The sequence below is a fragment of the Natrix helvetica genome (assembly GCF_964273705.1).
Source record: "Natrix helvetica genome assembly, chromosome: 3".
In the NCBI taxonomy this organism is placed as follows: Eukaryota; Metazoa; Chordata; class Lepidosauria; order Squamata; family Natricidae; genus Natrix; species Natrix helvetica.
The window spans coordinates 111,871,092-111,895,360 of NC_138549.1; the positions used below are offsets into that span (position 1 = coordinate 111,871,092).

Sequence of the window (24,269 nt, forward strand, 5' to 3'; positions counted from 1 at the left end):
AGTGGTGATAGATGTAGAGGAGCCTGTTGTGTTACAGAGCCAAGTAACAGCAACATCATGAAGAAATATGAGGAGCTGGAGAAGTACCAAGGCCTGGAGGTGGAACTAGAGAGGATGTGGAAAGTAAAGGCCAAAGTGTCTCAGTGGTGATAGGAGCACTCGGGACTATGACACTTAAGCTGGAGAGTGGCTCTGACAGACCACGGGAATAACATCAGACATCTGTCCAGAAGAGGGCAGTGTTAGAAATGGCTAAGATACTGCGCAGAACCCTCAAACGCTTAAGGGCCTGTCTTGAGGAAAACATGTATCATCCTTACAGTTGAGCAGGGATTTTTTTTAATTGAAAAGAAAATAACACACACCCCAGTAAAATGACAATAAGTGTGAGATTCTGGATTTTAAAATGCATATTTGAGTAGATGCAGCAAATAAGATCTTCTTTCTCTCCTTACAGAGTTAAGAAGCACTAAAGTGTAAACAAGTTCATGAAATATGTAATAAGATGGAATTTTTTTTTAAAAAAAAACCTATACTGAATATGTGTCAACTAATTAAAAAAGAAGCAAGAATTATTCTCTGTTAAAGAATAAGGGAATTTATATACCACAGAACTAGAAAACCAAGTGGCTCTTTTTAGATTCTGAGCTGGAGCTTTTTTCCCCCTGTGAGCTTTGCTTTTGCTGACATTCTAAATTATTTCAATTCGTTTCAGCCACCTTTGTTTATCCATAGATGAACCAACAAAATTAAAACTGTTACAAATACAGACAATTTCAAGACAATGAGTTGAGTTTTCCCATGATCATACCCTATTTACTATTAAGAAAATAATGGAAAGTATATTGAGAACACTTAGGTTGCAGGCTTCATAGGTTCCTTGTAGTCATTCATAATCTCTATGCACTTCAGGAGTCGGCAGATTTAAATCTCTATATTGGGGGGTAGGAGTGAGGGGATTTTCTTTACCTATTAACATTTCCAAACCTCTAAAAGATCAACTTTTGTCAATGGAAAATTAAGGGGTGACACATTTTAATACTTAAAAGTCTCACAGAATTACTGTCCATTCCATTCTCATAATAAATCGATATCCATGCCTTAGTGAATCCATTCTCCCATTAAAAAAAGACAGACCCCAGATATAATTGTACCCTTAGTATTATTTTGGAATGTTATTTATATACATTTACTGAAACATACCGTATTTTTTCAAGTATAAGACGCACTTTTTTCCCCTCTAAGAGGCTGAAAATTTGGATGCGTCTTATACTCCAAATGTAGCTTTTTTTCAGCCCTAATGAGGCGCTAACAAGTGAAATGATCTTTTGAGCTTTGCCTGCTTTTCTCATTGTTGTTCCCTCCAAAGATCAGCTGTGATTTAGAAGCTGTTTTTCAGCCCTAATGAGGTGCTAACGACCGAACTGATCTTCCAAGCTTTGCCTGCTTTTCTCATTGCTCGGACGATCAGCTGTGCTTTAGAAGCTATTTTTTATCCCCAACAAGGAGATAAAAAGCGTGCACATGCTCAAAACCAGCAAACTTATGTGCTGAAGCTGACCAGCCTAAGGACGCTAGCCAGATGAATACCTGGTAGGCAGAATCCCCTCTCGTTATTTTCCTCCCCCAAAACTAAGGTGTCTCTTAACTCTGGTGCATCTTATAGTATGAAAAATACGGTAAACAGATTTCACACAAAGAAAAATATAGGCGGAAAAAACAAATAAAAAGGATTTTTCATAGAATGTTATTTTTGTTATATACCAAGTTTACTTTTAACATATTTCAATTTTTGCTATAATGCTGTATAATGCTACAATTTGCTTAACAGATTGGGTTGCATTCTTATGTTTTGCTAGTTTAATATACAATTTCAAAATAGAAGAAAACATTAGCAATGCAGTTATGTATTGTGGACATCTTCCACTATAGCAAATATTTAAAGAAAATACTAATTTTACATTAAAAAAACGATTGGGTTAATAAGGGAAAGGAGAAAATCCACAGCTCATTAGTTTCATTATCTGAAGTACTATAACTCAGCAGTTTAAGTGTCTTTTTAATCCTACATTTCTTTTTATGAACAGAAAACTGAAGATTTGGCTTTTAGTGAAACAGTTCTTTATCTTTTCTATGTGTTGTGATATTTCTTGATCTGGTGACTTTCCAATTGTGAGCCAATTAACTGTTTTACAAGCAATTTTAAAATAAACCCAAACCCAATAGGAAATACATAATGATCCTCTTTTTAAAAAAGGCTTGTGGGATTTTTTTTTCTTTTTTGTGAAATGTTCCTCTGTTTTCCTTCAATTCTAATCAAGTTGGTATCTGCAAAAACTTTCAGTTATTTCAGGATATCTTTTGTACTGCATGCAGTGCTTGAAAATGTTCCCTCGATTTCTAAATTAAAACATATAAAAATGTCAGCGGGGAATTATATCTATACAATACTAATATCTGTAAACTTAAATTGGGTGAAATGAAGCTTCATAAGGCAACAATTTTTGAATCAAAGAACCTGAAATGGGCTAATTTAAGAATGTGTCCAGAATCTCTCTCATGAGATTGAAATTTGGCAAATGTGTGGCTGCTTCAGTGCTGCCGAATCATTGGCCAGAGGTTCAGTAGAGTGGTCCCACCCTAGCCCTCCAGAAACTGGGTAAACTGGTCCCTCCTTTAGTTAAGTCCCCAGAAAGTTGCAAGTTGTTCCTGCTCCCTACTTTTTTTGCCTTTGTTCCTGCGCTCTCTGCTTTTTTGTTTCTCTTACCTGTTTCGATAAGGAAATAACTGAAACAATTACCCAACAGGTTATGGGTCATCTAGTTATAATTAAAATGGAAATATATTTTGCAATTTTAACTTTACATATTCATTTCAGAAACATTTTCCTGCTGGCTTTACTCCTTATATCCAATAATTTTTATATTTAGAAATTATACTGAATAAAGACAAACTAAAAATCCTTTAACACAATTGACTAAAAATCATTACAAATCTTTTCCTAATAGCTAAGTGCAATGGAGAAATTATTCACCAAGTAATTTCAGCATTTTCAGCACACATAACCTTATCATGCTATTTCTTTTTGAAAAACCAAAAGTGTACTCAACTGCTATTTTCATATAACAAGGTAGGGAGAGGCTCACATTTCCTGCAAAAAGAAAAAAGAAATCAACTGTACAAAACCACTTTATTTAACTGGTGCATGTATGCTCTATAATGGGTTCTTTGTGTAATTCTTTCTGATGTACTCAATTCCACTGTCATTTGTTATTTTTTATTGCTATTTTAGTCCTAATTACTACTTTACAAGCTATTTAGAATTGCAATTGCACTTGAAGTGGTCTTTTGAACTCTAATCACATACAACTCACTACTTTTTACAATTATTTGCACATCTTATTTTCCCATCTTTAATAAATATTATACCAAGGTAAAACATTTATCTACCTACTGTTTATGTATAACTTGCAATTATTCATCTTTTTTCTTGGAAAACAAAGTAGTCTTAGTTTTGATATATTAACTTTCAGATGCATATCACTCATGGTATTATATAGCCTAACATTTCCTGAAAATAATTTGGATTCTCATCTCACAATAACAGTTTTGACTGTATGTAGCACTACATACACACTCATGAAACCTCCCTCTCCAGCAGAATTCCTGATGTATTTTCCTGTATATATATATATATGTATGTATGTATGTATGTATGTATGTATGTATGTATGTATGTATGTATGTATATATATATATATATATATATATATATATATATATATATTAAACACTCATCACACATCATGCAAAACAAACCATTTATTTTCATATAAGCTCTATTATATATATCAATTACCAATTCAGCAATCCGCTCCTAAACATCACACTGATACAGATCCATTTCATAATTCAGGACAGGTCATTTGACAATGTTTTCTCTAAATTTACAAATGTACAACAAACTTTCTTTCTCAAATCCATATGTTTTTAGTGATCTTTTAAAGAACAAAAATCTGACTGACTATCCAGGATAAATTCTCAACTCAGATTTTAATCACTGATACCTCCCTTCAACCTGAATTCTACCAAAACTCTTTCCCAGGCATACTGTACATAACAGCCTAATCCCAATGTAATTTTGGTATTTATGTTTGCTATTATTCCCTTTGTATCAGGGAATAAACAATATTCTTCTAATTGTGAGGCACATGAACAGATCCAAGTCAGGCAGCTACTCCACAAGCAGACATAATTAAAAATTCTTGTGAGACACCATCTATACCTGTAGCGTTATATTTCAACATGTTCATATTTGTCACTTCCTTTCCATTGTTTTTTCTTTGTTTACTAATAACCATGATAATTCCCATACAAATATTTAAAATATATATTATAGCATTTTCTCCCTTCATTTTCTTCCAAATAATGTCACTTTTATTTCAATTCATTTACTTCGCTTAGAGAATTTGTTTAGACCTTTTCACCTACTTCCAAAACAATGTTTTATTTTCATCCAAGTGCTTTATCTTTTTTTTTGTTTCTTTTAATCTTAATGGCTCCTTTCTCTCTTTATTCTTTGCAAATATGCCTTTCTCTATATGCATTCTACAGTATTTTTCCCTTGTACTTTTTTTTTTGCAGCAATTCTATTTTATTATATGCATATGTATGTTGCAATAATAGCTATATTCCCTAAACATTCTTAGGATAAATGAGAGAAGAAAATTACTGAAAATGAATATTTATTTACTCTAGTTAGACATTACTGTATGCAAATACATATAGGAGATTCTGCTACTCATCTGCAAGATAAATGGCAACAGATGGAATGATTGGGGTTCATATATATAAAACATAAAGACATTTTCTAATTGGAATGCTTGCTCAAAACTTTTTTTAAAACTATAGGGATGGAGTGCCAGATAGGTTTTCAACTGTCAGATCTTCAGTATTAGTCATGAATGTTCTTTGGGTTGCATTCCTTCTTTCTTATTTTATAATGATGACTTCTAGTAACAAAACACTCAACCCTGCAAGACATAAGGGCTGTTTTAGATAACTTGTTTACATATATACACAACTAGTGCCATATTCCTGCCTGTCTTCTGACAGTCAGTGGCATTTTTGATTAGTTTTACATTGCACATGTCTTAGTGTAAGTGTAGTTCTAAATAGCAATTGCCACCAGCCATAGGGGATGAAGATCAATAAAGTAGCATGTGCAGGGATCTTTCCTCCCCACTGCTATGGCTTTTATAAAAATCCCCCTACCTTGTGGTTGCAATTTGACTCAGATGGGAAGGTTCCATGGCACCAATGGGAACTTCCTTCCCAACGTAAATTGGAGCTGTGGGGGCAGAAGGAGGAAGGGTTAAACCCCTATGCGTTGCAGTCCAGATCCACATCCACACACTCCAACAGTAAATTCTGTTTAAAACTACCTTTACATTAAAATCTTAAAATACATTTAGTATAATATCCAGATTTACACTAACAAGAGAAGAAACTCTGTAAATACTTAAGCTTGCCAGAATATTTGTGAACAACAGGTTTCATAGTTCACAATTCTCCGTAGTCAAGACTTAGCTAATTAAATATTACTTCACTGAACATTTACAAACATTTCCTCCCAAAGAAGCAGAACTGTGTCTGTAACACCTCCTACCATTTTTAAAAATATGCATCAGGTATGCAATGAGGTCTGTATTAAATTACTTCCAAGAAAAAAGTGAATGGTTGGAATTTTAGAATATATTTATAGTACAAATCTTATTCACAAAAGTTTATTGGGCAGGACAGCAGACATATGATGTGATTGATCTGTACAGAATATAAATTTCCATGTTCTACAGATCCCTGAGAAGATATTGTTATGAACAACCATCTGTTTAACAAAAAGCAGCTTTTAATCTTCCCCATTCATATCAAATCACAATACTTTCTAAAAAGAAAAAGAATGAATTTAGTGACTATATGGGAGCTGCCAGGGAAGCAAGGTCATAGCGATAACTGAGTGATCACTTATTTTCACTTACTCCTTTAAATTCTCTATAAAGTATATTGTTATATTGCAGAGAAAAAACAGTCTCATACTCTTAAAAGAGAAACTCAGCAATGTTTTGAGTGGTATGGATACTTCAATTTAAGTAAAGAAAATACCAAAATAAAATAAGCCAAGAAATGGAAGTGTGAGCAAATAAAAATAATAGTCCAAGCTGACTAAAAAAATATAGGAGAAAAAATATACATTAAAAATGATGAAGCAATAAGTGATTATTGCAATTTGCAATTAGTTGAAAGGAAAAAGATGTATAACAGATCTACCTTCTGCTGGAGAACAAATATTTGTTGGACAAAGAGTTCTGATTAATATACTTGCTCCAAATCGATCCAATATGTTACTAGCCTACTATTTATATATTGAAAGTTCAAAAAGCATTAAGCATTAAAAGGAACATGCACAAAAATAAATACTGCTGCTTCCCTCAAATTGCTGCTACATTAAATCAAAGGAAATCTTATCTGCTTATTAATACTTTGATTTATCTATCTCTGTGACAAGAGGACCAAAATTTAACCACTAAAACTGAAGAAGTTTGAAAACGATCAGGTTAACAAAGACTGACAATATTGTGCTTCTTTCAGCATAGAGATGGAGAATAATCTCTGAAACACTATCAGAAATATTGTATAAACTTAATGAGAATTTTTGATGAATCAATTACCATTGCAATGATTCTTTTTGCGTAAAAGTGAGATACATTTATCAAATCCAAATCGCTGCCCATCTCACTAGGTGATGCACAAGTATGGTCCTATTTACTCAAAACTCTGAATAAATGTAAAGTTAAGCTAGCAGTAATATTAAAAGAACACTTAAGACAAAATTCCAAACGAGCTACATTTGAAATAATAAGAATTCAAATTCCACCCATCTTCCCTCTTCCATGTGTTTTCAGAGGAAGGTACACTAGTCTTTTATTCCTACATTGGGATAACTGGTTCAGTGGTACAGTGAGTATATGATGCATTCACTGCACCATTTCACACTTTATAGTTTTTCCCAACCTAGTTTTGTGGTAGCTTTTCAGTGACAGAAATGTCCTTGCACTTTCAATTAGGTTTCCCTAAATATAGCAACACTGAACACTGTAACATCCAATGGTGGGAATGGATTTACAGCTAAATCCTGTTTTGCATACTTTTCTTTAACAGGGGTGAGGGGAATCTACAAGAAAGAAATCCATAGTTGCTTTTCCTTGTAAGGTTATATTTTATCCTGTACCAAAACAAAAGAAAAGTTGGAAATAATTACAAAATCTTACAAATTTTCATTCCAGTAGCATTTTGTGCTGGAACTCTAAAAGCAGGCACAGCTATGATAATTTGAAAAGTAAAGATACTGAAACAGTAGCATTATTAAACCTACGTTTACCGCCTGCATAAAGCAACATGAATTTCTACTTACTGAAAATTTTTGCATTTATTTAATTCATTAGATTCATCAATCTGAAGAGAAACCAGAGTATTAATCAGATTTATATCCTACTCTTTTTAGGTTCAGTCCATGGTGCTGTAGTAGTGTTTCCTTCTCATATTTACCTCACGAGAACAGTCCAATGTTGTGGGTTGAGCTGAGAGGATGACCATCCCAAAATTACCCAGCTGGTTTTCATGAAGAACTGCAATTCAGTTTCCTGGTTTTTAGCCGTTTCATTATTAAATGAAACTGGTCCTTGAATAATTATCTTTGAAAAATATTTTGTGAATGAAGGCAAATATACATGTCCCAGGATAATGTTGCCGGATCCAGTGCACATATCATGGAGATTGAGAAGTTCCCTGAGGATGGGCTCCAGCACAAGTCCAAAAGCTTGGAAGAACAGATGTCTGGTTCCAGGACCTTGAAAATATCTACCTGCAATATCTATCTGAAAAGGCAACTTTTCTATCTGAAAAAGGCAACTTTTTGGCTCTACTGCAACTGCAGTGTTATGGTGGGGCATGCTTATACTGCAACACCAATGGGAGAAAAACAATAAAATATTTCTAACTGCGTCTATTTTTCCCTTAACTAGAACACGTGCATTATGAGAGGCACTAAATAATACTGTAAACAATATTAGAGGCTAAGTGCCCACATTTGAAAATGTTTAACCATTAAGTGGCAATTGTGTTTGGGGGGAAAAGTACTGATTTCTCAGAAATGGAAGCGAGTTTGATGTGGATTATATTTTATAATAGCATTATGAACCATATCTTTAAAACTACTAGATCAGTAGTGCTAGCTGTCAGAGATAGCTTAAAAATATTAAATACTTAGATAAATCCCCCACCCCCGTGTTTTGAGTTAGTCTTGGTTCCTGGTGACTACATTAATGAATCCAGGCAATTTTCTTGGCAGCAATTTTAGATTGCCATTGCCTTCTTCCTAGAGATAAGAGAATGCAACTGGTCTCACTGGCTTCATGCCTAAAGTAAAACTAGAATTCATGTTCTTGTAATGTCTCACCTGGATCCTTAAATGCCAAATAAAACCATAGGCATATATAATCCAAGCCTTTGTTTACTTATTTATTTTAAAAAGCTTATATAGCCATCCTTCTTATATATTATAACCCCGAGGAGCTCACTAGAAGACAATAAAGCATAAAAGAACCATAAAACCATCAGCGTCCCATTGGTGTTTCACTAAATGACGATTCATTGGGAAGCTCACAAATCCAGTCTAGAAAATGACAGTCCTTTTCTAATATTATTTCCTAGAAACAATAAGGCATGCTTGCTTTATAATTCAGGAGGCACAGGCAGCATTAGCAGGCACTGAATCTCTATGCTCCTGTCCAGCTTCCTGTAAAAAAAAAAAACTAAAATTCTAACATCATGAGATAAGGAGTTGATATGTGTCCATCATGTTTCCTATATTATATTATTCTTCCAAGCAGATAGAACTTTGTCTTTCTTTGTACTACTCCAGCCTTTTCGTTGCCTTTATTGTACCAAACCTAGTTTCAATATCCCGAAGGTCAGTGAGAAGAACTGTACATAATAATGCAAGGCAAATTTTTTTGGAATTGCTAGTGAGACTGGTGCAATATAATATAATCCCCTTAAAACAATGATGGTGAATCTTTTGGGATTGGTCTGTTGTGTCAAAAATTTGGAAAGTGTCTAAATTGATTTTTCTGGTGTGTCTCTTTTGAACAAAAGCGAAACAATTCTCTGTCTCCCCTCCCATCTAGAATACCCTGAACTGCAGCATTTGACAGCACCACCAAAGCTGGGCCTGAAATAGAGGCCTGGGCCTTGACTTAAGCCCTAGTGCCACTGCTGCCATTAGAAAAGGCTGCCTGCTGCCATTCCCAAGAGCTCCCCAGGATCTGCTACATATTCTATGGTGTGAGGATCTGTGGCCTACGTGAGAGAGGCCCCCACAGTTTACCTGGTTGCATGAGGCCTTAATTTATTGAAGCACTTTCAAATAATGCTCTTCTATAGCTCTGCAATCTCTGAAAATTCTGCCAAAGCACATCCGGTTCCAGCACAATTTTAAATTGCTCCAGAGATTGTATGAGAACATCCATTCTTGGTGGCTCTCCCAAATATCATGATATGTTACACCTTTGACATGTGTCATAGGTTCGCCATCATTGCCTCAAACAAATCTATGATGAAACTGTAAGAATGGCCTCCTCACAGATTTGTTTTAAGAGACTTGTATTATATCGCACTGCCTTCACAACAATTCCAACAAAATGATCCTTTTTATAGGAATTTCACATTGCCTCAACATGTCAATCAAATTATGTCTATAATGCCAAGATCCCATTTCCAAACATCACTGTCAGTTCAGATCCCATCCAATTAAAGTTTGGATTTTTTGTTCCAGCATGCAGCATTTTATGAGATTTTGTATTTGGCATTGTGAAACCCATTCAGCCAATTTAGCATCAGTCTTTTGGAGAATTTCACAATCATGAATACTTTGGTATCATTGGCAAACTGCCTATTGTACTGCACTGCTCAGTCCTAACTATAAATTATATTCAATTTAAAAAGCACCAGTCCCAACAGTGCTCCCTGGAGTAACCCAATATGTACTTCTCCCCAGTGTGAGAACTGATTATTTATTGCTGCTCTTATAGCTGTAGAATAGAATAGAATTCTTTATTGGCCAAGTGTGATTGGACACACAAGGAATTTGTCTTTGGTGCATATGCTCTCAGTGTACATAAAAAGACAAGATACATTCATCAAGAATCATAAGGTACTGCACCTAATGATAGCCATAGAGTACAAATAAGCAATCAGGAAACAATATCAATATAAATCATAAGGATACAAGCAACAAAGTTACAGTCCTGCAGTCATAACTGGGAGGAGATGGGTGATAGGAACGATGAGAAGACTAATAGTAATAGTAATGCAGCCTTAGTGAATGGTTTGACAGTGGTGAGGGAATTATTTGTTTAGCAGAGTAATGGCGTTTGGGGAAAAACTGTTCTTGTGTCTAGTTGTCTTGATGTGCAATGCTCTATAGCGTCGTTTTGAGGGTAGGAGTTGAAACAATTTATGTCCAGGATGCGACGGGTCTGTAAATATTTTCACGGCCCTCTTTTTGACTCATGCAGTGTACAGTCCTCAATGGAAGGCAGATTGACAGGTTTTTTGTTTTTTTTTTGCAGTTCTGATTATCCTCTAAAGGCTATGTCTGTCTTGTTGGGTTGCAGAACCAAACCAGACAGTTATAGATGTGCAGATGACAGACTCAATAATTCCTCTGTAGAACTGTATCAGCAGCTCCTTGGGCAGTTTGGGCTTCCCAAGTTGGCGCAGAAAGAACATTCTTTGTTGTGCTTTTTTGATGACATTTTTGATGTTAGGTGTCCATTTTAAGTCTTGAGATATGATAGAACCTAGAAATTTGAAGGTCCTTACTGTTGATACTGTGTTGTCAAGTACTGTAAGAGGTGATAGTATGGTAGGGTTTCTCCTAAAGTCTACTACCATTTCTATGGTTTTCAGTGTGTTCAGTTCCAGATTGTTTTGGTCGTACCACGAGGCTAGTTGTTCAACGTCCCGTCTGTATGCTGTTTCATCGTTGTCTCAAATGAAACCAATCATTGTTGTATCATCTACAAACTTCAGTAGTTTAACAGATGGGTTGTTTGAGATGCAGTCATTGGTATATAGAGAGAAGTGGAGAGAGCACATAGCCCTGAGGTGGGGTGGGGGGATCCTGTGCTAGTTGTACAGGTATCTGATGTAATTTTACTTAGCTTCACCTGCTGCTTCCTGTCTGTTAGGAAGTAGATCTGTTCTATTATCCAGTGCAGGTGAGTTTGTTTAGGAGCCTTTGGTGATATCCTTTGTTACAGGCTTTTTTGGAGTCCAAATATACAGTATCTGTTTACTTTACTTTACTTTACTTTACTTTTATTTGGACTTTTATACCGCCCCCTCTCCCCAAAGGGACTCGGGGCGGTGTACAGTCAGATAAAACACATCAATAGATAGAAAATACAAATATAAAAGAGGAGGCAACAAAAAACTGTACAAAAAGCAAAGCAGATTAAAAACAATATTTAAATAACCCTAAAAATACCCAATTAAAATATCTGCCAGGAGGTAGAATAAGACTATGAATGGGCCAGGCCGGCTAAACGGAACAGGTGAGTCTTCAGTTTTTGTCGGAAGGAGCGGAAGTCGGTGGTGGTTCTGATATCGGGGGGGGGGGAGGTCATTCCAGAGGGTTGGGCCCATCACAGAAAAGGCTCTACTCCTAGGCGCCGCCCGTTGGCATTGCTTAGTGGACGGCACCCGGAGGAGTCCTTCCCTGTGAGAGCGAATCGGTCGCAGGGAAGTGTGTGGTAGGATGCGATCCCGCAAGTACCTAGGTCCTGAGCCATGGAGCGCTTTAAAGATGGTAATTAGCACCTTGAAACGCACCTGAAAGACCACAGGCAGCCAGTGCAGCTCGCGCAGGAGCGGTGTTACGTGGGAGTACCTAGTACTCCCCATAATAGCCTGCGCGGCTGCGTTCTGGACTAGCTGCAGTCTTCGAGCGCGTCCCAAGGGAAGCCCCATGTAGAGGGCATTGCAGTAGTCCAGCCGAGACGTCACCAGTGCATGAGTGACCGTGCGTAGGACATCCCGGTCCAGTAGGGGGCGCAATTGGCGCACCAGGCGAACCTGGTGGAACGCCCCCCTTGCCACGGCTGCCACATGGTCATCCATTGACAGCCGGGCATCTAGGAGGACGCCCAAATTGTGCGCCCGTTCCACAGGGGGCAATTGCTCGCCCCCTATGGTCAGTGATGGAATCAACTGACTGAACCGGGGTGCCGGTAGCCACAGCCACTCAGTCTTGGAGGGGTTGAGCTTGAGTCTGTTGTCCCCCATCCAGACCCCGACGGCTTCCAAACACCGGGTCATCACTTCGACAGCCTCGTTGGGGTGGTCTGGGGTGGAAATGTACAGCTGCGTATCATCCTTGTCAATGGGAGAAGATTAAACTTTGCAGAAGTTTCCTTTCTTTCTTTTTAGCAAAGCTTATTCTACCATGTATTTTCTCTTTAGTAATACTACTTTGCCAAGAAGAGATGCTAAAGTAAGGATCTCGATCCATTTTAAAATATTGGAATAAGATTATTTATTTTCCAAACTGCAGAAATCAGATGTGATGTTAAGCAGTTTGATATTTTTATGAAAAAATTTGCACTATTTCAATTCAACTGTTATTTATTTATTTATTTTCCTTCATGCATTGTTAATATTAAGTTATTTCCATTTTTATTTACGCTTCGAATCAGCTATTCTGATAAACATTGCCACTGAAGAAGCCTCATCCAAATTATTATAATCACTAGCATAGCAAAGGCCCTAACTGCAAATTACAGGCTATATAAGGCAAGAAGAAATATAAATTTAAGGGATTGAGAACAAAGTCAGTGGTAAGCCTAAAACTAAGTGGAAAGCTGTAAATATCCATTTATCATGTTTTTATTTTATGTAGGGTAATTTTAATGGATATCTAAAATATGGGAGATAAACCTATATGATCAAATATAAAGCAATCAGAGCTGTACATACGATTCCAATAATGACTGCAAGTTTTATTAGTGCAAGGACTAATGATATGCAGATACTGAGATCCCAAGCAGAAAAGGTGCTTCTGAAAGACATGTTTGATACATGTGTCAGCATTTTTTTTAGAAAGCTGTATCTTATTCTGAACTTGTTTGGCAGCTATGTGGTCTCAGAAAACACGTGTTTTGAGTTACATCTTGTTCTTGCTCTATTTATTCAAATATGTATGAGCCCAGGAAAATGCATGGCTATTTTTGGACAGTGACACCAAGAGCAGAAAGTCTCCCCATAAACTCTACAAAGCACTTTTTCTGCTTGGGAACTCAGTAGTTGCACCTCTCTGAGGTCATATTATTTTCAATATCCCAGTAACATTAAACATGGAACTTGTTCTTTTACATCTAGTACAGCATATATGAATAAATATTTCACTGATCTAACCACTATGATCTGACCACTTTGACTTAACAGTCAAAGCTGTCTTGAACTCTACTTATTGGTAGAAAATACTTTTCAATGTATTTTTTGGTAGATTCATCCAGTTTAAAAGCATTTATTTAGCATTCTTTGCAGTGTATTTTAAAATTTTGCTGAATAATGTATTGTAATTATAAACTAGGCTATCTAAATGATCATTTATTAATATATTAAATAGACCAATCTCAAAAATTTCTCCTGCGTGCCCAAAGCAGTCTTTCATTGCCTGATGCTCTCTAGATCACTTTGCAATCCTTAAAATTCCTATTGGCAGTTGAGAGAAAAGATTAGAATTGGAATGGGAAAAATTACTTTTACAATAATGTTTTTAAAATCATTTCTCCCAGACTCTAGTTTAGAATTATGATGCCTTCTTCAGACATTGCCACTTTTCTATTCCATTTAATTCCTTAGCTACAATTTTATTTTTTGTTGTTATTTGAAGGAAAACAAATTTAATCCACAACTATATAATTGGACAAAATACACTGTAGCTATGGAATGATGCAGCTGGGAGCAGTTTCACTGTTAATTTGAAATGTATTAATTAAGAAGTGTAAATGAAAAATTTAATAACATTTACAACTAGAACTGCTAGTTTTATTAAACATCCCTGCAAAATATCTTTCTACTGTCTTAACTTTTTTCTTTATCCTATATTCTGGAATAAAGACATTTTAATATTACTAATCCTTTACAATAACTACAATTTGTCTGATGTAAAGCATCAACATTTGCTATTTGCTTTTCAAAGTTTAAATTGAAATTTATAATTTGGAAAATTGAAATTTACAAGTTCAATTCTGAAATCTAAGTTAAAAGTATTGCATAACCTGTCATTTCCAGTCAAAGTGGCTTGATATTATCAAATTTTCATTTTTACATGAAATAACAACTGTATTTTGTTAAATTTATATTATTTTAAAGCAAAAACCTTCATGAGTCAACTTCTTAAAAGACTGCTTATTGACAACATTCCAGTTTCGGTATTTCAGCTGTACTGTTGTTTATTTGCTCTATAAATATTTGAAATACAGTACCATTCTGAATACAGAGTATTCAAACAGATTTTATAAATAAAACATTATCTCTGAAATTCTCATCAAATTAATTTGGAAATTAGGAATTATTAAAATGAAAACATTTTCTTTGTAGACCAGCAGTACTGGTATTATTATGTTAGTGCTTCGCTTGAGCAACAAATACAAACAATTGTGTCAATAAAAGTGTGTATGTATGTATGTATGTATGTATGTATGTGTGTATATATATATATATATATATATATATATATATATATATATATATATATATATATATATATATATATATACATACATACATACATACATACATACATACATACATACATACATACATACATACTTGTGTGTACAGGCCTATGGCTTAGTGGCTGAGACTCCTGTCTAAGATATAATACAGCCCAGGTTCGAATCCCAGTAAGGGTATGGCTAGCTGATGAGAGCGAATTAGCTCGAAATAGATCTATACTAGTCTCCCTTTATTTATTTATCAGTACAAATACAACAGAAATATAAAAAGGCAACATTAAAAATAAAAATATGGTTTTCTGCTTGCATGGTCTTCTGTGATGAGCCGAAGGACAGAAAGAGGGAGTAGTGACCTTCCTCCCATATTTAGGCATACCAGGGGTTGTAACACAAATACATACCTATTTCCCTGGCTCAACTGATAAGGAGGCGAGCCTGTGCCTTAGTGGCTAAAACTCCTGCCTAAGATATAATACAGCCCAGGTTCAAATCCCAGTAAGGGTATGGCTAGCTGATGAGAGCGAATTAGCTCGAAATAGATCTATACTAGTCTCCCTTTATTTATTTATCAGTACAAATACAACACAAATATAAAAAAGCAACATTAAAAATAAAATATGGTTTTCTGCCTGCATAGTCTTCTGTGATGAGCCGAAGGACAGAAAGAGGGAGTAGTGACCTTCCTCCCATATTTAGGCATACCAGGGGTTGTAACACAAATACATACATACATACATACATACATACATACATACATACATACATACACACACACACACACTTTTATTGACACAATTGTGTGTGTGTGTGTGTGTGTGTGTGTATATATATATATTGACACAATTGTGTGTGTGTGTGTGTGTGTGTGTGTATATATATATATATATATATATATATATATATATATATATATATATATATATATATATATATATATATATATATATATGAACCCTCATCTCCAGAACCAAATGCCTAGCCGACAAAGACCACCTGAAAACTGAATTACACAAACTCACAAATGTATTAATCTCCAATGGATTCCAAAGAAAAACAATCACCAACCTAATCCAAAAGGAGACTCCCCCAAAAAACCAAGACACAGAACAGGACAATGGCATCGCCCTCCTCCCTTATTTCAAAGGCACCACAGATAAAATCAGCAAAATTCTCCACAAGCACAATATCAGGACAGCCTTCACCACTGACCAAAAAATAGCCAACATCTTAAGAAACCCCAAAGACAAAATCCAGCTAGAAAACCAAGGAGTCTACAAAATACCATGCAAAATCTGCCCAGCAATATACATAGGACAAACAAACAGGAGAATAAATGCACGCATCACAGAACACAAGAACGCAGTAAGAAAAAAAAGAAAAAACTTCCTCCCTTTTCCAGCACCTTAAAGCTACAGGACATGAAATCAACTTTGAAGGAGCCAGGTTAATCTCCAAAACAGAACACCTCCACAAGAGAATAATCATGTAAGCCATCGAAATAGAGAAACATCCCCACAGCATGAACAAACGTGATGATACCTCCCGCCTACCAAACATCTGGAAACCAGCCCTAGCCAACAAACGAACACCACCCACCACCCAAGCCGTTAAAATACAAAACAACAATGCACACGCAGCCTGCACCAATCAGCACCAATCTACCAATCATGATACAACCACACAACCAATCATTCCACTTACTGAAACAAAGCCAGCACCCCATCCCCTCCCACCAAGACTTACAGAAAGACGGCAGCTCCGATCACATTTTAAGCCCACAGCTTGAAGATGGCAGGTGAGATCCTGCCGAAACGTTGCAAAGACAATCTCAACCTTACATGGGAAAAGACCCGAATACAACAAAACCAGCATACCTACACCCGTGAAAATCTACGAAAACAAATATATATATATATATACATACACACACATACACACATACATGGTGAACGTATATGGCAGTTCTGCTATAATAAAATCATTCCTATTTTTATGCAAAAAGGAAAAAAACAATGGGATGTCTCCAAGAAAATTGACTTGTTCAGCATCTATAAAATAGAACATATACTGTACATTACATCAAGTCTTGTTATATCGATTAAGGAACTTACCCATTTGTACCTAATCACAACATGAACATGTACTGGGAGCCTATCTGTTCATGATATTTCCATCATCTCATCTGCAACCTATACTTAAGATAGTTCAAAGCTGTTTGGTGCTAAGGTAATGCTTTTCCTTTTAAGCAAGCAACAAACTGCAATGTTGCTATGAATACAACCTGACATATTTCACTACTATTTGGTAACGTAAAGGTAAAGATTCCCCTCACATATATGCTAGTTGTTTCTGACTCTAGGGGGCGGTGCTCATCTGTTTCAAAGCTGAGGAGACAGTGCTGTCTGAAGACATTTTTCATGGTCATATGGCCGATATGATTAAACGATGAAGGCGCACGGAATGCTATTAACTTCCCATCAAAGGTGGTTCCTATTTTTCTACTTGCATTTTTACATTTTTGAACTGCTAGGTTGGCAGATGCTGGGACAAGTAACGGGAGTTCACTTCGGTACGGGCAATAGGGACTCGAACCACCGAACAGCAGACCTTTCTGATTGACAAGCTCAGCGTCTTAGTCACTGCATCCCTATTTGTGCCACCGCATCCCTATTTGGTAGGTGGTGCCTAATAATTGGGATTTCGTAATACATTCATGGCAGACCAGAAAGCAAGATGTATCTGAGGTCTGATAGAAGGTGCTCTTCAACATAATTATATTTAGGCAGTTGCTGGAAGGTACTGAGAAAGGATTGGGATTAAAAATATAGCAGTCCCATTATTCAGGTCTGGTGTAAATTTTCCATTTTCCCTCTCCAATTTCATAGGCATTTTATGGCATTTAAAAAATTGTAACAGTCTTATAAAAAGACCAATTCTTTCACTGAGATGTGTTGTCACTACTGAACTAAGTGGCTAAATTCGCTTTTTAAAAATTATGTTAGTAAAATGTAAGGAATTTGTACAGCAGGCTCGTACCTTAAAAACTGGAGTGTTACTTTTTCATGCAAATGGCAGTAAATTGATCTTACTGTTCTTGAAACATCTCACGGTCTAATTTTAAAGAATTAGCAGCCAAGTTGTATCATACTTTAGAATAAGAAGCGAAAAAGGAGAAAATGTAAAATAGAACAGCACATGGCTACCCTTTTCTGACAACGTACATAACAACTGGAAAAAGGTCTGTCCTTCTTCCTACCCAGAAATATCTAATATTTGGCTGAATCAAAAGTTCACAATGAGCTCAAATGTCTGGTTTTATATTTATTGTGGTTCATACAAATACTGCACGGGAAAGGTCTGATGTACAATCACTGGCCTCTCTAGATGTAGCTTAAGAAAGCTATAATACATGATGCCATAAAAATTGCTGTTACCCAATGTAAGCAGCAATGAATTTGATGGACCTGTAGTCTGATAATAAAAGCCAGTTTCTTCCTGCAAAGTACCAATTACAATCTTGACATTTCAGATATCCTTTTAAAGCATAAGAACAAATTGAGCCATAGAACTATGCACAGCAGGGTCCACAAGTTTCATTACACTAAAAGCTACTCCAAAAGTAGATAAATTGGATCCCAAGAGTAGACAGATCTAGGCCACAAAGGTAGACATGGCCACAAGCAACTTTTTAAAACATTATACCAAACTGGAAAATGCAAACAAATAAGTATATAAACTGTCAGCAATACGAACAGTGAGTAGGATCAACTAGGTAATGTATTATATAACATTAATCTTTAAAATATAATTTCCATTCTCCTCCCAGATAAATGATACCAAAAGATTGTTACTTGTTTTTCCTCCCTTTTCTTTTTACACAAAATGCTCCTTTCAGATACAGAATATACATGCTCTCTCTCACACACACACATGAATACTGCTTGTATCCTCACTTTCTCTCTCTCTCTCTCTCTCTCTCTCTCTCTCTCTCGTGAGAAAAACATGGGCTCTGCATGGGTAGAGATGTTGGAGGGATGTTGGGTTAATGAATGAGGAAATCAGAGAGAAGAAAGTGTTGATGGAGAGACAAATAGGCAGGAGATATACACAAAAAAGGCAGAAAATATAAAACAGAAAAAAATTGACAAGATTATCAGAGCTGTAAAGTTAAGAAAAAGGTGCTAAGGGATAGTAGCAGTGGCAGAAAATGCAGTTTCCAGAAATTGTTATGCATATCTTGACTGGTGTCTCTCTGTTTAGTCTAGAATCTGCCTTACTCCAGAATAACGTTAGGAGGATTACACTTAAAATAGAAAACTAATAAAAAACATTATGCAATGCAATGCAGAGTTCCATAAAACCCTATCCCAAGGCGTGGGAAATTAAAGATTTTTGGAATATAGTCAGATGGAAGTTAAATGGATCTCAGGGGGATATCTTTCTAGAATGCAGGAGGCATTTTGATCTCAATATATGGCATTATAATGGTATGTGGGAAAGACCTTGGGAGACAAGAGAACAGTTGGGTAACAGACAGGATAGCCTGCAGCTGGATAGTGAGCAGGGCAAGAGTGTCAGAAAATACCTTCCCTAGTTTTTTGAGCTATAAAAGAGATCCAAGGGGTGGGGGATAATTGTACTTTCACATTTGCAAGATTGATGTCAGCCTTGCAGGGTAAACCAAATGAACTAACTGTACTTTAGTTTAAAGTTATACTGACATAATTTCAAATGTGATCATATTTTCTTGGAAAAGATAAAGGGTGACCTTAAAAAAGGGCAAATCTGAAAAAGATTCATACGGAAAATAATTTGTGTTTATAACTCTGTTTTACAAAAGAAACTTCAAGAGCAAAATGAACAAACAAACAAATAAATGAAAAATCAGCTTTCCGAAATAAGAAGTCCTTTATAATAAGAAGTGTATGGTCATTATAGGTATATGTCAACTAATAAATAATACGTTATAAAGGAAACTTAGTGGATTTTATAATTTGTAACCCATCATCAAATCATCCTTCAGTTTATTTGGTTCAGTCTCCTTTCCCTTCAACTGTCCCTTATAATTTGTGTTAACTTTCTTTACCATTTTTTTCTACCAACTTTGAACTTTAAAAAAATATTGATAGTTTTATCAGATTCACCTGAGTGACCATTGTTAGTATTAATATTTTTTCGTCAGTCATCAAGTATGAGTCCCTTTGCACTCACAAGAGATCGAAGTCCAACCCATTTTGAATTCCGTTTGCTTTGACTGCTAATAGTTTAGATTTTGTAGAGAGTATTAGCATACAATAAGCCTATATTCATCTGAACTGCCTGGACACCTGATTTTCTGTACTTGAAAAATAACCTTTGTTCAGTTTTAATTCCAACACAGTGCAAATATTATTTCAGTGTCTTTGCAGCAAGCCAGATCTAAGTACTTTTTCTTTACGATGCCTTCTTTTTACAAAACCATTTTCTGAACTATCCACATTTACCACCATTTTTAATGAGACCTGACATTCTCCTCACTCTCCCACCAAATCATTAATTTTATAATTGGTCATCTAAGAGAGCTCTTATACTTTATAGATATAAAAATGTCACAGTTCATGTGACTTGTTCATTACACGTTACTATTGTCAATTTTAATTACTTAAAAATAAATAATAGTAATCAAAAAGGTATGAATTCTGGAGAATTTTGGGATTTGTCCTATAAGTAATTTGGCAATGTAAACATCTTAAAACATAAACATATTAAAACAGAATAACCTTTGATATTGTGAAGCCTAAGAAAAGCAAAATGACAACATCACATCTTTATCCAATAATCCATAATTATGACAATCCATAAAGGTTCCATATTTCCTGTTATAAAAAATATTTTAAGTAAAAAGATTATGAGTAGAATGAACTCGAAGATGGAATGCAAATTCTATTATATTAAAAGAAAAAAAATTAAAATGGTACAAATGCTTAAAAAATGAGATGAAATCATGACTTCACTCGGGAACATTGGATAAGCCAATTGCCGTTTGCCCTGTATAGTTGTTTCTTCAAATCAGAGCCATATGGTTTTGTGGGGTACAAATTCTCCACCTAATCTACACAATATAGTGCTTGCAGTTAGCATTTAATAAAGTAGAAACTTTTCCATTATATCTATCTATCTATCTATCTATCTATCTATCTATCTATCTATCTATCTATCTATCATCTATCTATCTATCTATCTATCATCTATCTATCATCTATCTATCTATCTATCTATCTATCTATCTATCTATCTATCATCTATCTATCTATCTATCTATCTATCTATCTATCTATCTATCTATCTATCATCTATCTATCTATCTATCATCTCCTGGCCGCTTAACTGGATAATATAGAGTTCTAGAGTTTCATATAAAGCAAAACGTTCCTTCAGAGCACTTTCACTTTGTCATATTTATTCTACATGATATTCAGCACATCACTGACGTTTGTATAAATGAGAGGGTAATCATGAATGCTAGGCACAAAATCTCTATGTTGTAAAATATTATTTGGTAACATTTTCATGTACTTTTAACCATCTTACTATATAGTAACATAAGGAAGCAAGTAAGCAAATAAATAAATAAATAAATACATGTACCTGTAATTTTATCTCTTACAAGCTTGCAGGATTCTATTTCACCAATGCTCCCAAAAAGGCTCCTGAACTCTTCTTGGGTCATGTTCTGGGGTAAGTAGTTGACTATGAGGTTGGTTTTGCTGTCATCTGTAGCTGCCCCTGTCTGCATAGGAGAAGGGCAATTTCGGCTGTTACTGGCAGGACCATTGGTTGTATTGGATGTAGGGCCATTTGACACCTGAGGCTCCATGGTGCTAATTATCTATGCAGAAAGAAAAGGTGGAAAATATGCCTTCAATCCTCAGAGATACAATTGCTATTTTAAAAACATACTTACAAGTGAACAAGTAGATAGCATTCATAGCCAATTTAAGAACAGTTTTTTTTAAAAAAAAAAAACAGCTTGGTCCTTCTGCTATTGTTGTAAAGTAGGTCATGCTAGTCTTTGGCAGAAAGCACATAGTAAGATGCAGAGACAAATACAACCTCCCCTTCTTTTTGTTAATACAAAGCTAAATTTTCTTTTCATGATGCACTTGAATGTACAAATGTAACTATGATCCTTGGTATTAATAACTGTGATTAAAATTACAAATCTATTTAAGAGGAAGAGGTCCATGAAGAGATAAAAGCTGAAAAAGTAAACATATATCATCTGTTTAATTACTGCAACACCTAATATTGTAACAGGTTTATTTGGGCCATTCAAACTAAGAAAGCTATTACTGTGATATTATGAGCTTGAAGCAACAGCCTTTTAGTCTTATCAAGGACACTTATTTACATCAACAAAGCATCTATATTCTTGGCCACCAAAGATTTCTTTTGATTCTTTATTAAATAGAATTGAAACTGCAAATAATAGAATCTAAGTTTTTGAGCGGAAGGCAACATTTCACCCATCAAATCCAAATCCCGTTTGGTGCAGAAAACCAAATCAAAGTATCCCAGGAATAGCTGTTTTGCTCTGTTTAAACACCACTAGTGAGGGATGATAGCATCTCTTTGGGTAATCGATTCCACATCTGAATTGCTGTTACTGTTGTAAGCATTTTCTTTCCAACTTTCAATGGTAAGCTTACATCTTGTAACTTAAATCTATCATTTTGTATTTTATATTCTGAAGTGATATATATTTTCGATGCAACAGCTTTTCAGAATTTGAAGAATGTTGTCATCTCTCCACTCAGTCTTCTCAAAGCTAAAGGTTCTCATGTCCTTCAATCTATCTTCAAGATCTTTGTTTCTATTGTAGTTCCCTGATCATCTCTTTTCATTTCTGTAATTTTATTTGTCTTCTAGTATATTAGGTATCCCACCCACTTGGTGTCACCATTAAATATAAGCATTCCTTCCACCTCTTATTTAACTCATTTATAAAAATGTTGAAGATTGTAGGATCCAAAGTATCTCCTTTAGCCTAATGAGAAAACTGTTTATCTATTTTCACATAAGATTTTCAGTTCAACTATATATCCATTTAAATGTCATCCTCTGTAGTCCGAACATAACTAATTTGCTAACAAAAAAGTCATGAGACTATTAAATGTTTTGTTGAAGTCAAGACACAGTGCCTCTACACTACTCCCACAATTTATCGGAGAAATTATCAGATTAAAAAAAGTCATAAAATTAATATGGCAAGACTTTATAAGCTAGCATTTATAAATAAACCAATCTTACACAATTAAATTAACACAATTAAGCTTCACGTGTTGAATTAAAAAAACAATGGGATTTTTACAAGATTCAGAAACAATAAGTAACAAGACTTAATAAACTATTGTTCTTTTAAGACTATATATCTTTTAAAACACAGTGTTCTTTATGCAATTCAAAAGGGTAAAGTTTCTTATTGTAATTTATACCTATAACATACAACACAGCATGTAAAGTTAAAGATTGCTTAGGACTGTTATAGATGCCTACAGTTGCCTTTATTCAAAGACAACCAACACTTTTATTACCTATTTCACCCTCACCTGCTGTGGAAAAAAAATCTTACAGCAGTAGATACATAACAAGATATGCTACTGTTATTATTTATTTATTTAAAACTATTTTGGGCCTAGCAAGGCTCCCAAGACCAAAAACAGGGTGAGGGGAGGCGCTACATCCCCACGCATGAGTGCGCATCTCCTGCATGCATGGCAGAGACCCGAAAATCAGCTGGCTGTGGGGAGGCACACACGTATGCGCAGTGGAGCGGAACTGGGCGATGGTTCACATGCCCGCGAGGTTCACCATCACGGTTCTAGAGGAAGTTATATAGGAGAACAGTGGGAATAGGCACACTACTTATCCAAATGAAGCTGCATAATTACCAACAGTGGTTTTGTTCTGTGCCTAAGCTAAAACCCAGACTGGAAAAAATCCAGAATGGCAAAGTAATAGCCAGCACCATTGGCATGCATCCGTCAGAAGCTTGTCATGAATTTCAAATTTAAAACTTTAGACATATGCATACACACAATCCTAAAAGCATTTCTCTACTAATTCTTTTAAGAACCTCACATTTTTCAAAAGACAACTTGATTACTTCTCCAAAAACTGGATTACATGAATCTCAACTGAATTAGCATAATGACTGGAAAAGCATAACCTCAACTACACTATGGAGAACATCTGGACCCTACTTGGGGAAATACAGGTAGTCCTCAAGAAATCACAGGCCCCTTAACGGCACTTCAAAGTTATAACTGACATCCCCAAAAGTACACATGACTCTATTTCAAAGTAATAGCAGGAGACTCCATGTGGATTAACTTAGATTTTGCACTCTTGAGGTTGTAATGGAATTCA

The 24,269-nt window shown here is 35.4% G+C and overlaps 1 protein-coding gene across 7 annotated transcripts in view; it reads right to left on the bottom strand.

Moving 5' to 3' along the window:
* The window catches only part of ELAVL4 (ELAV like RNA binding protein 4), a 123,737-nt gene that overhangs the window by 30,707 nt on the left and 68,761 nt on the right, over positions 1-24,269 (bottom strand). For 5 of the 7 annotated variants that reach the window (XM_081949322.1, XM_081949321.1, XM_081949323.1 and 2 more), the window contains exons 2-4: positions 21,489-21,729; positions 5,275-5,350; positions 3,111-3,151 (exon numbers count right to left, since the gene is read on the bottom strand). In XM_081949322.1, coding sequence (XP_081805448.1) covers positions 3,111-3,151; positions 5,275-5,350; positions 21,489-21,729 — 358 coding nt within the window. The remainder of the gene's footprint in view (positions 1-3,110; positions 3,152-5,274; positions 5,351-21,488; positions 21,730-24,269) is intronic. The other 2 variants (XM_081949327.1, XM_081949326.1) reach the window with 1 other exon arrangement.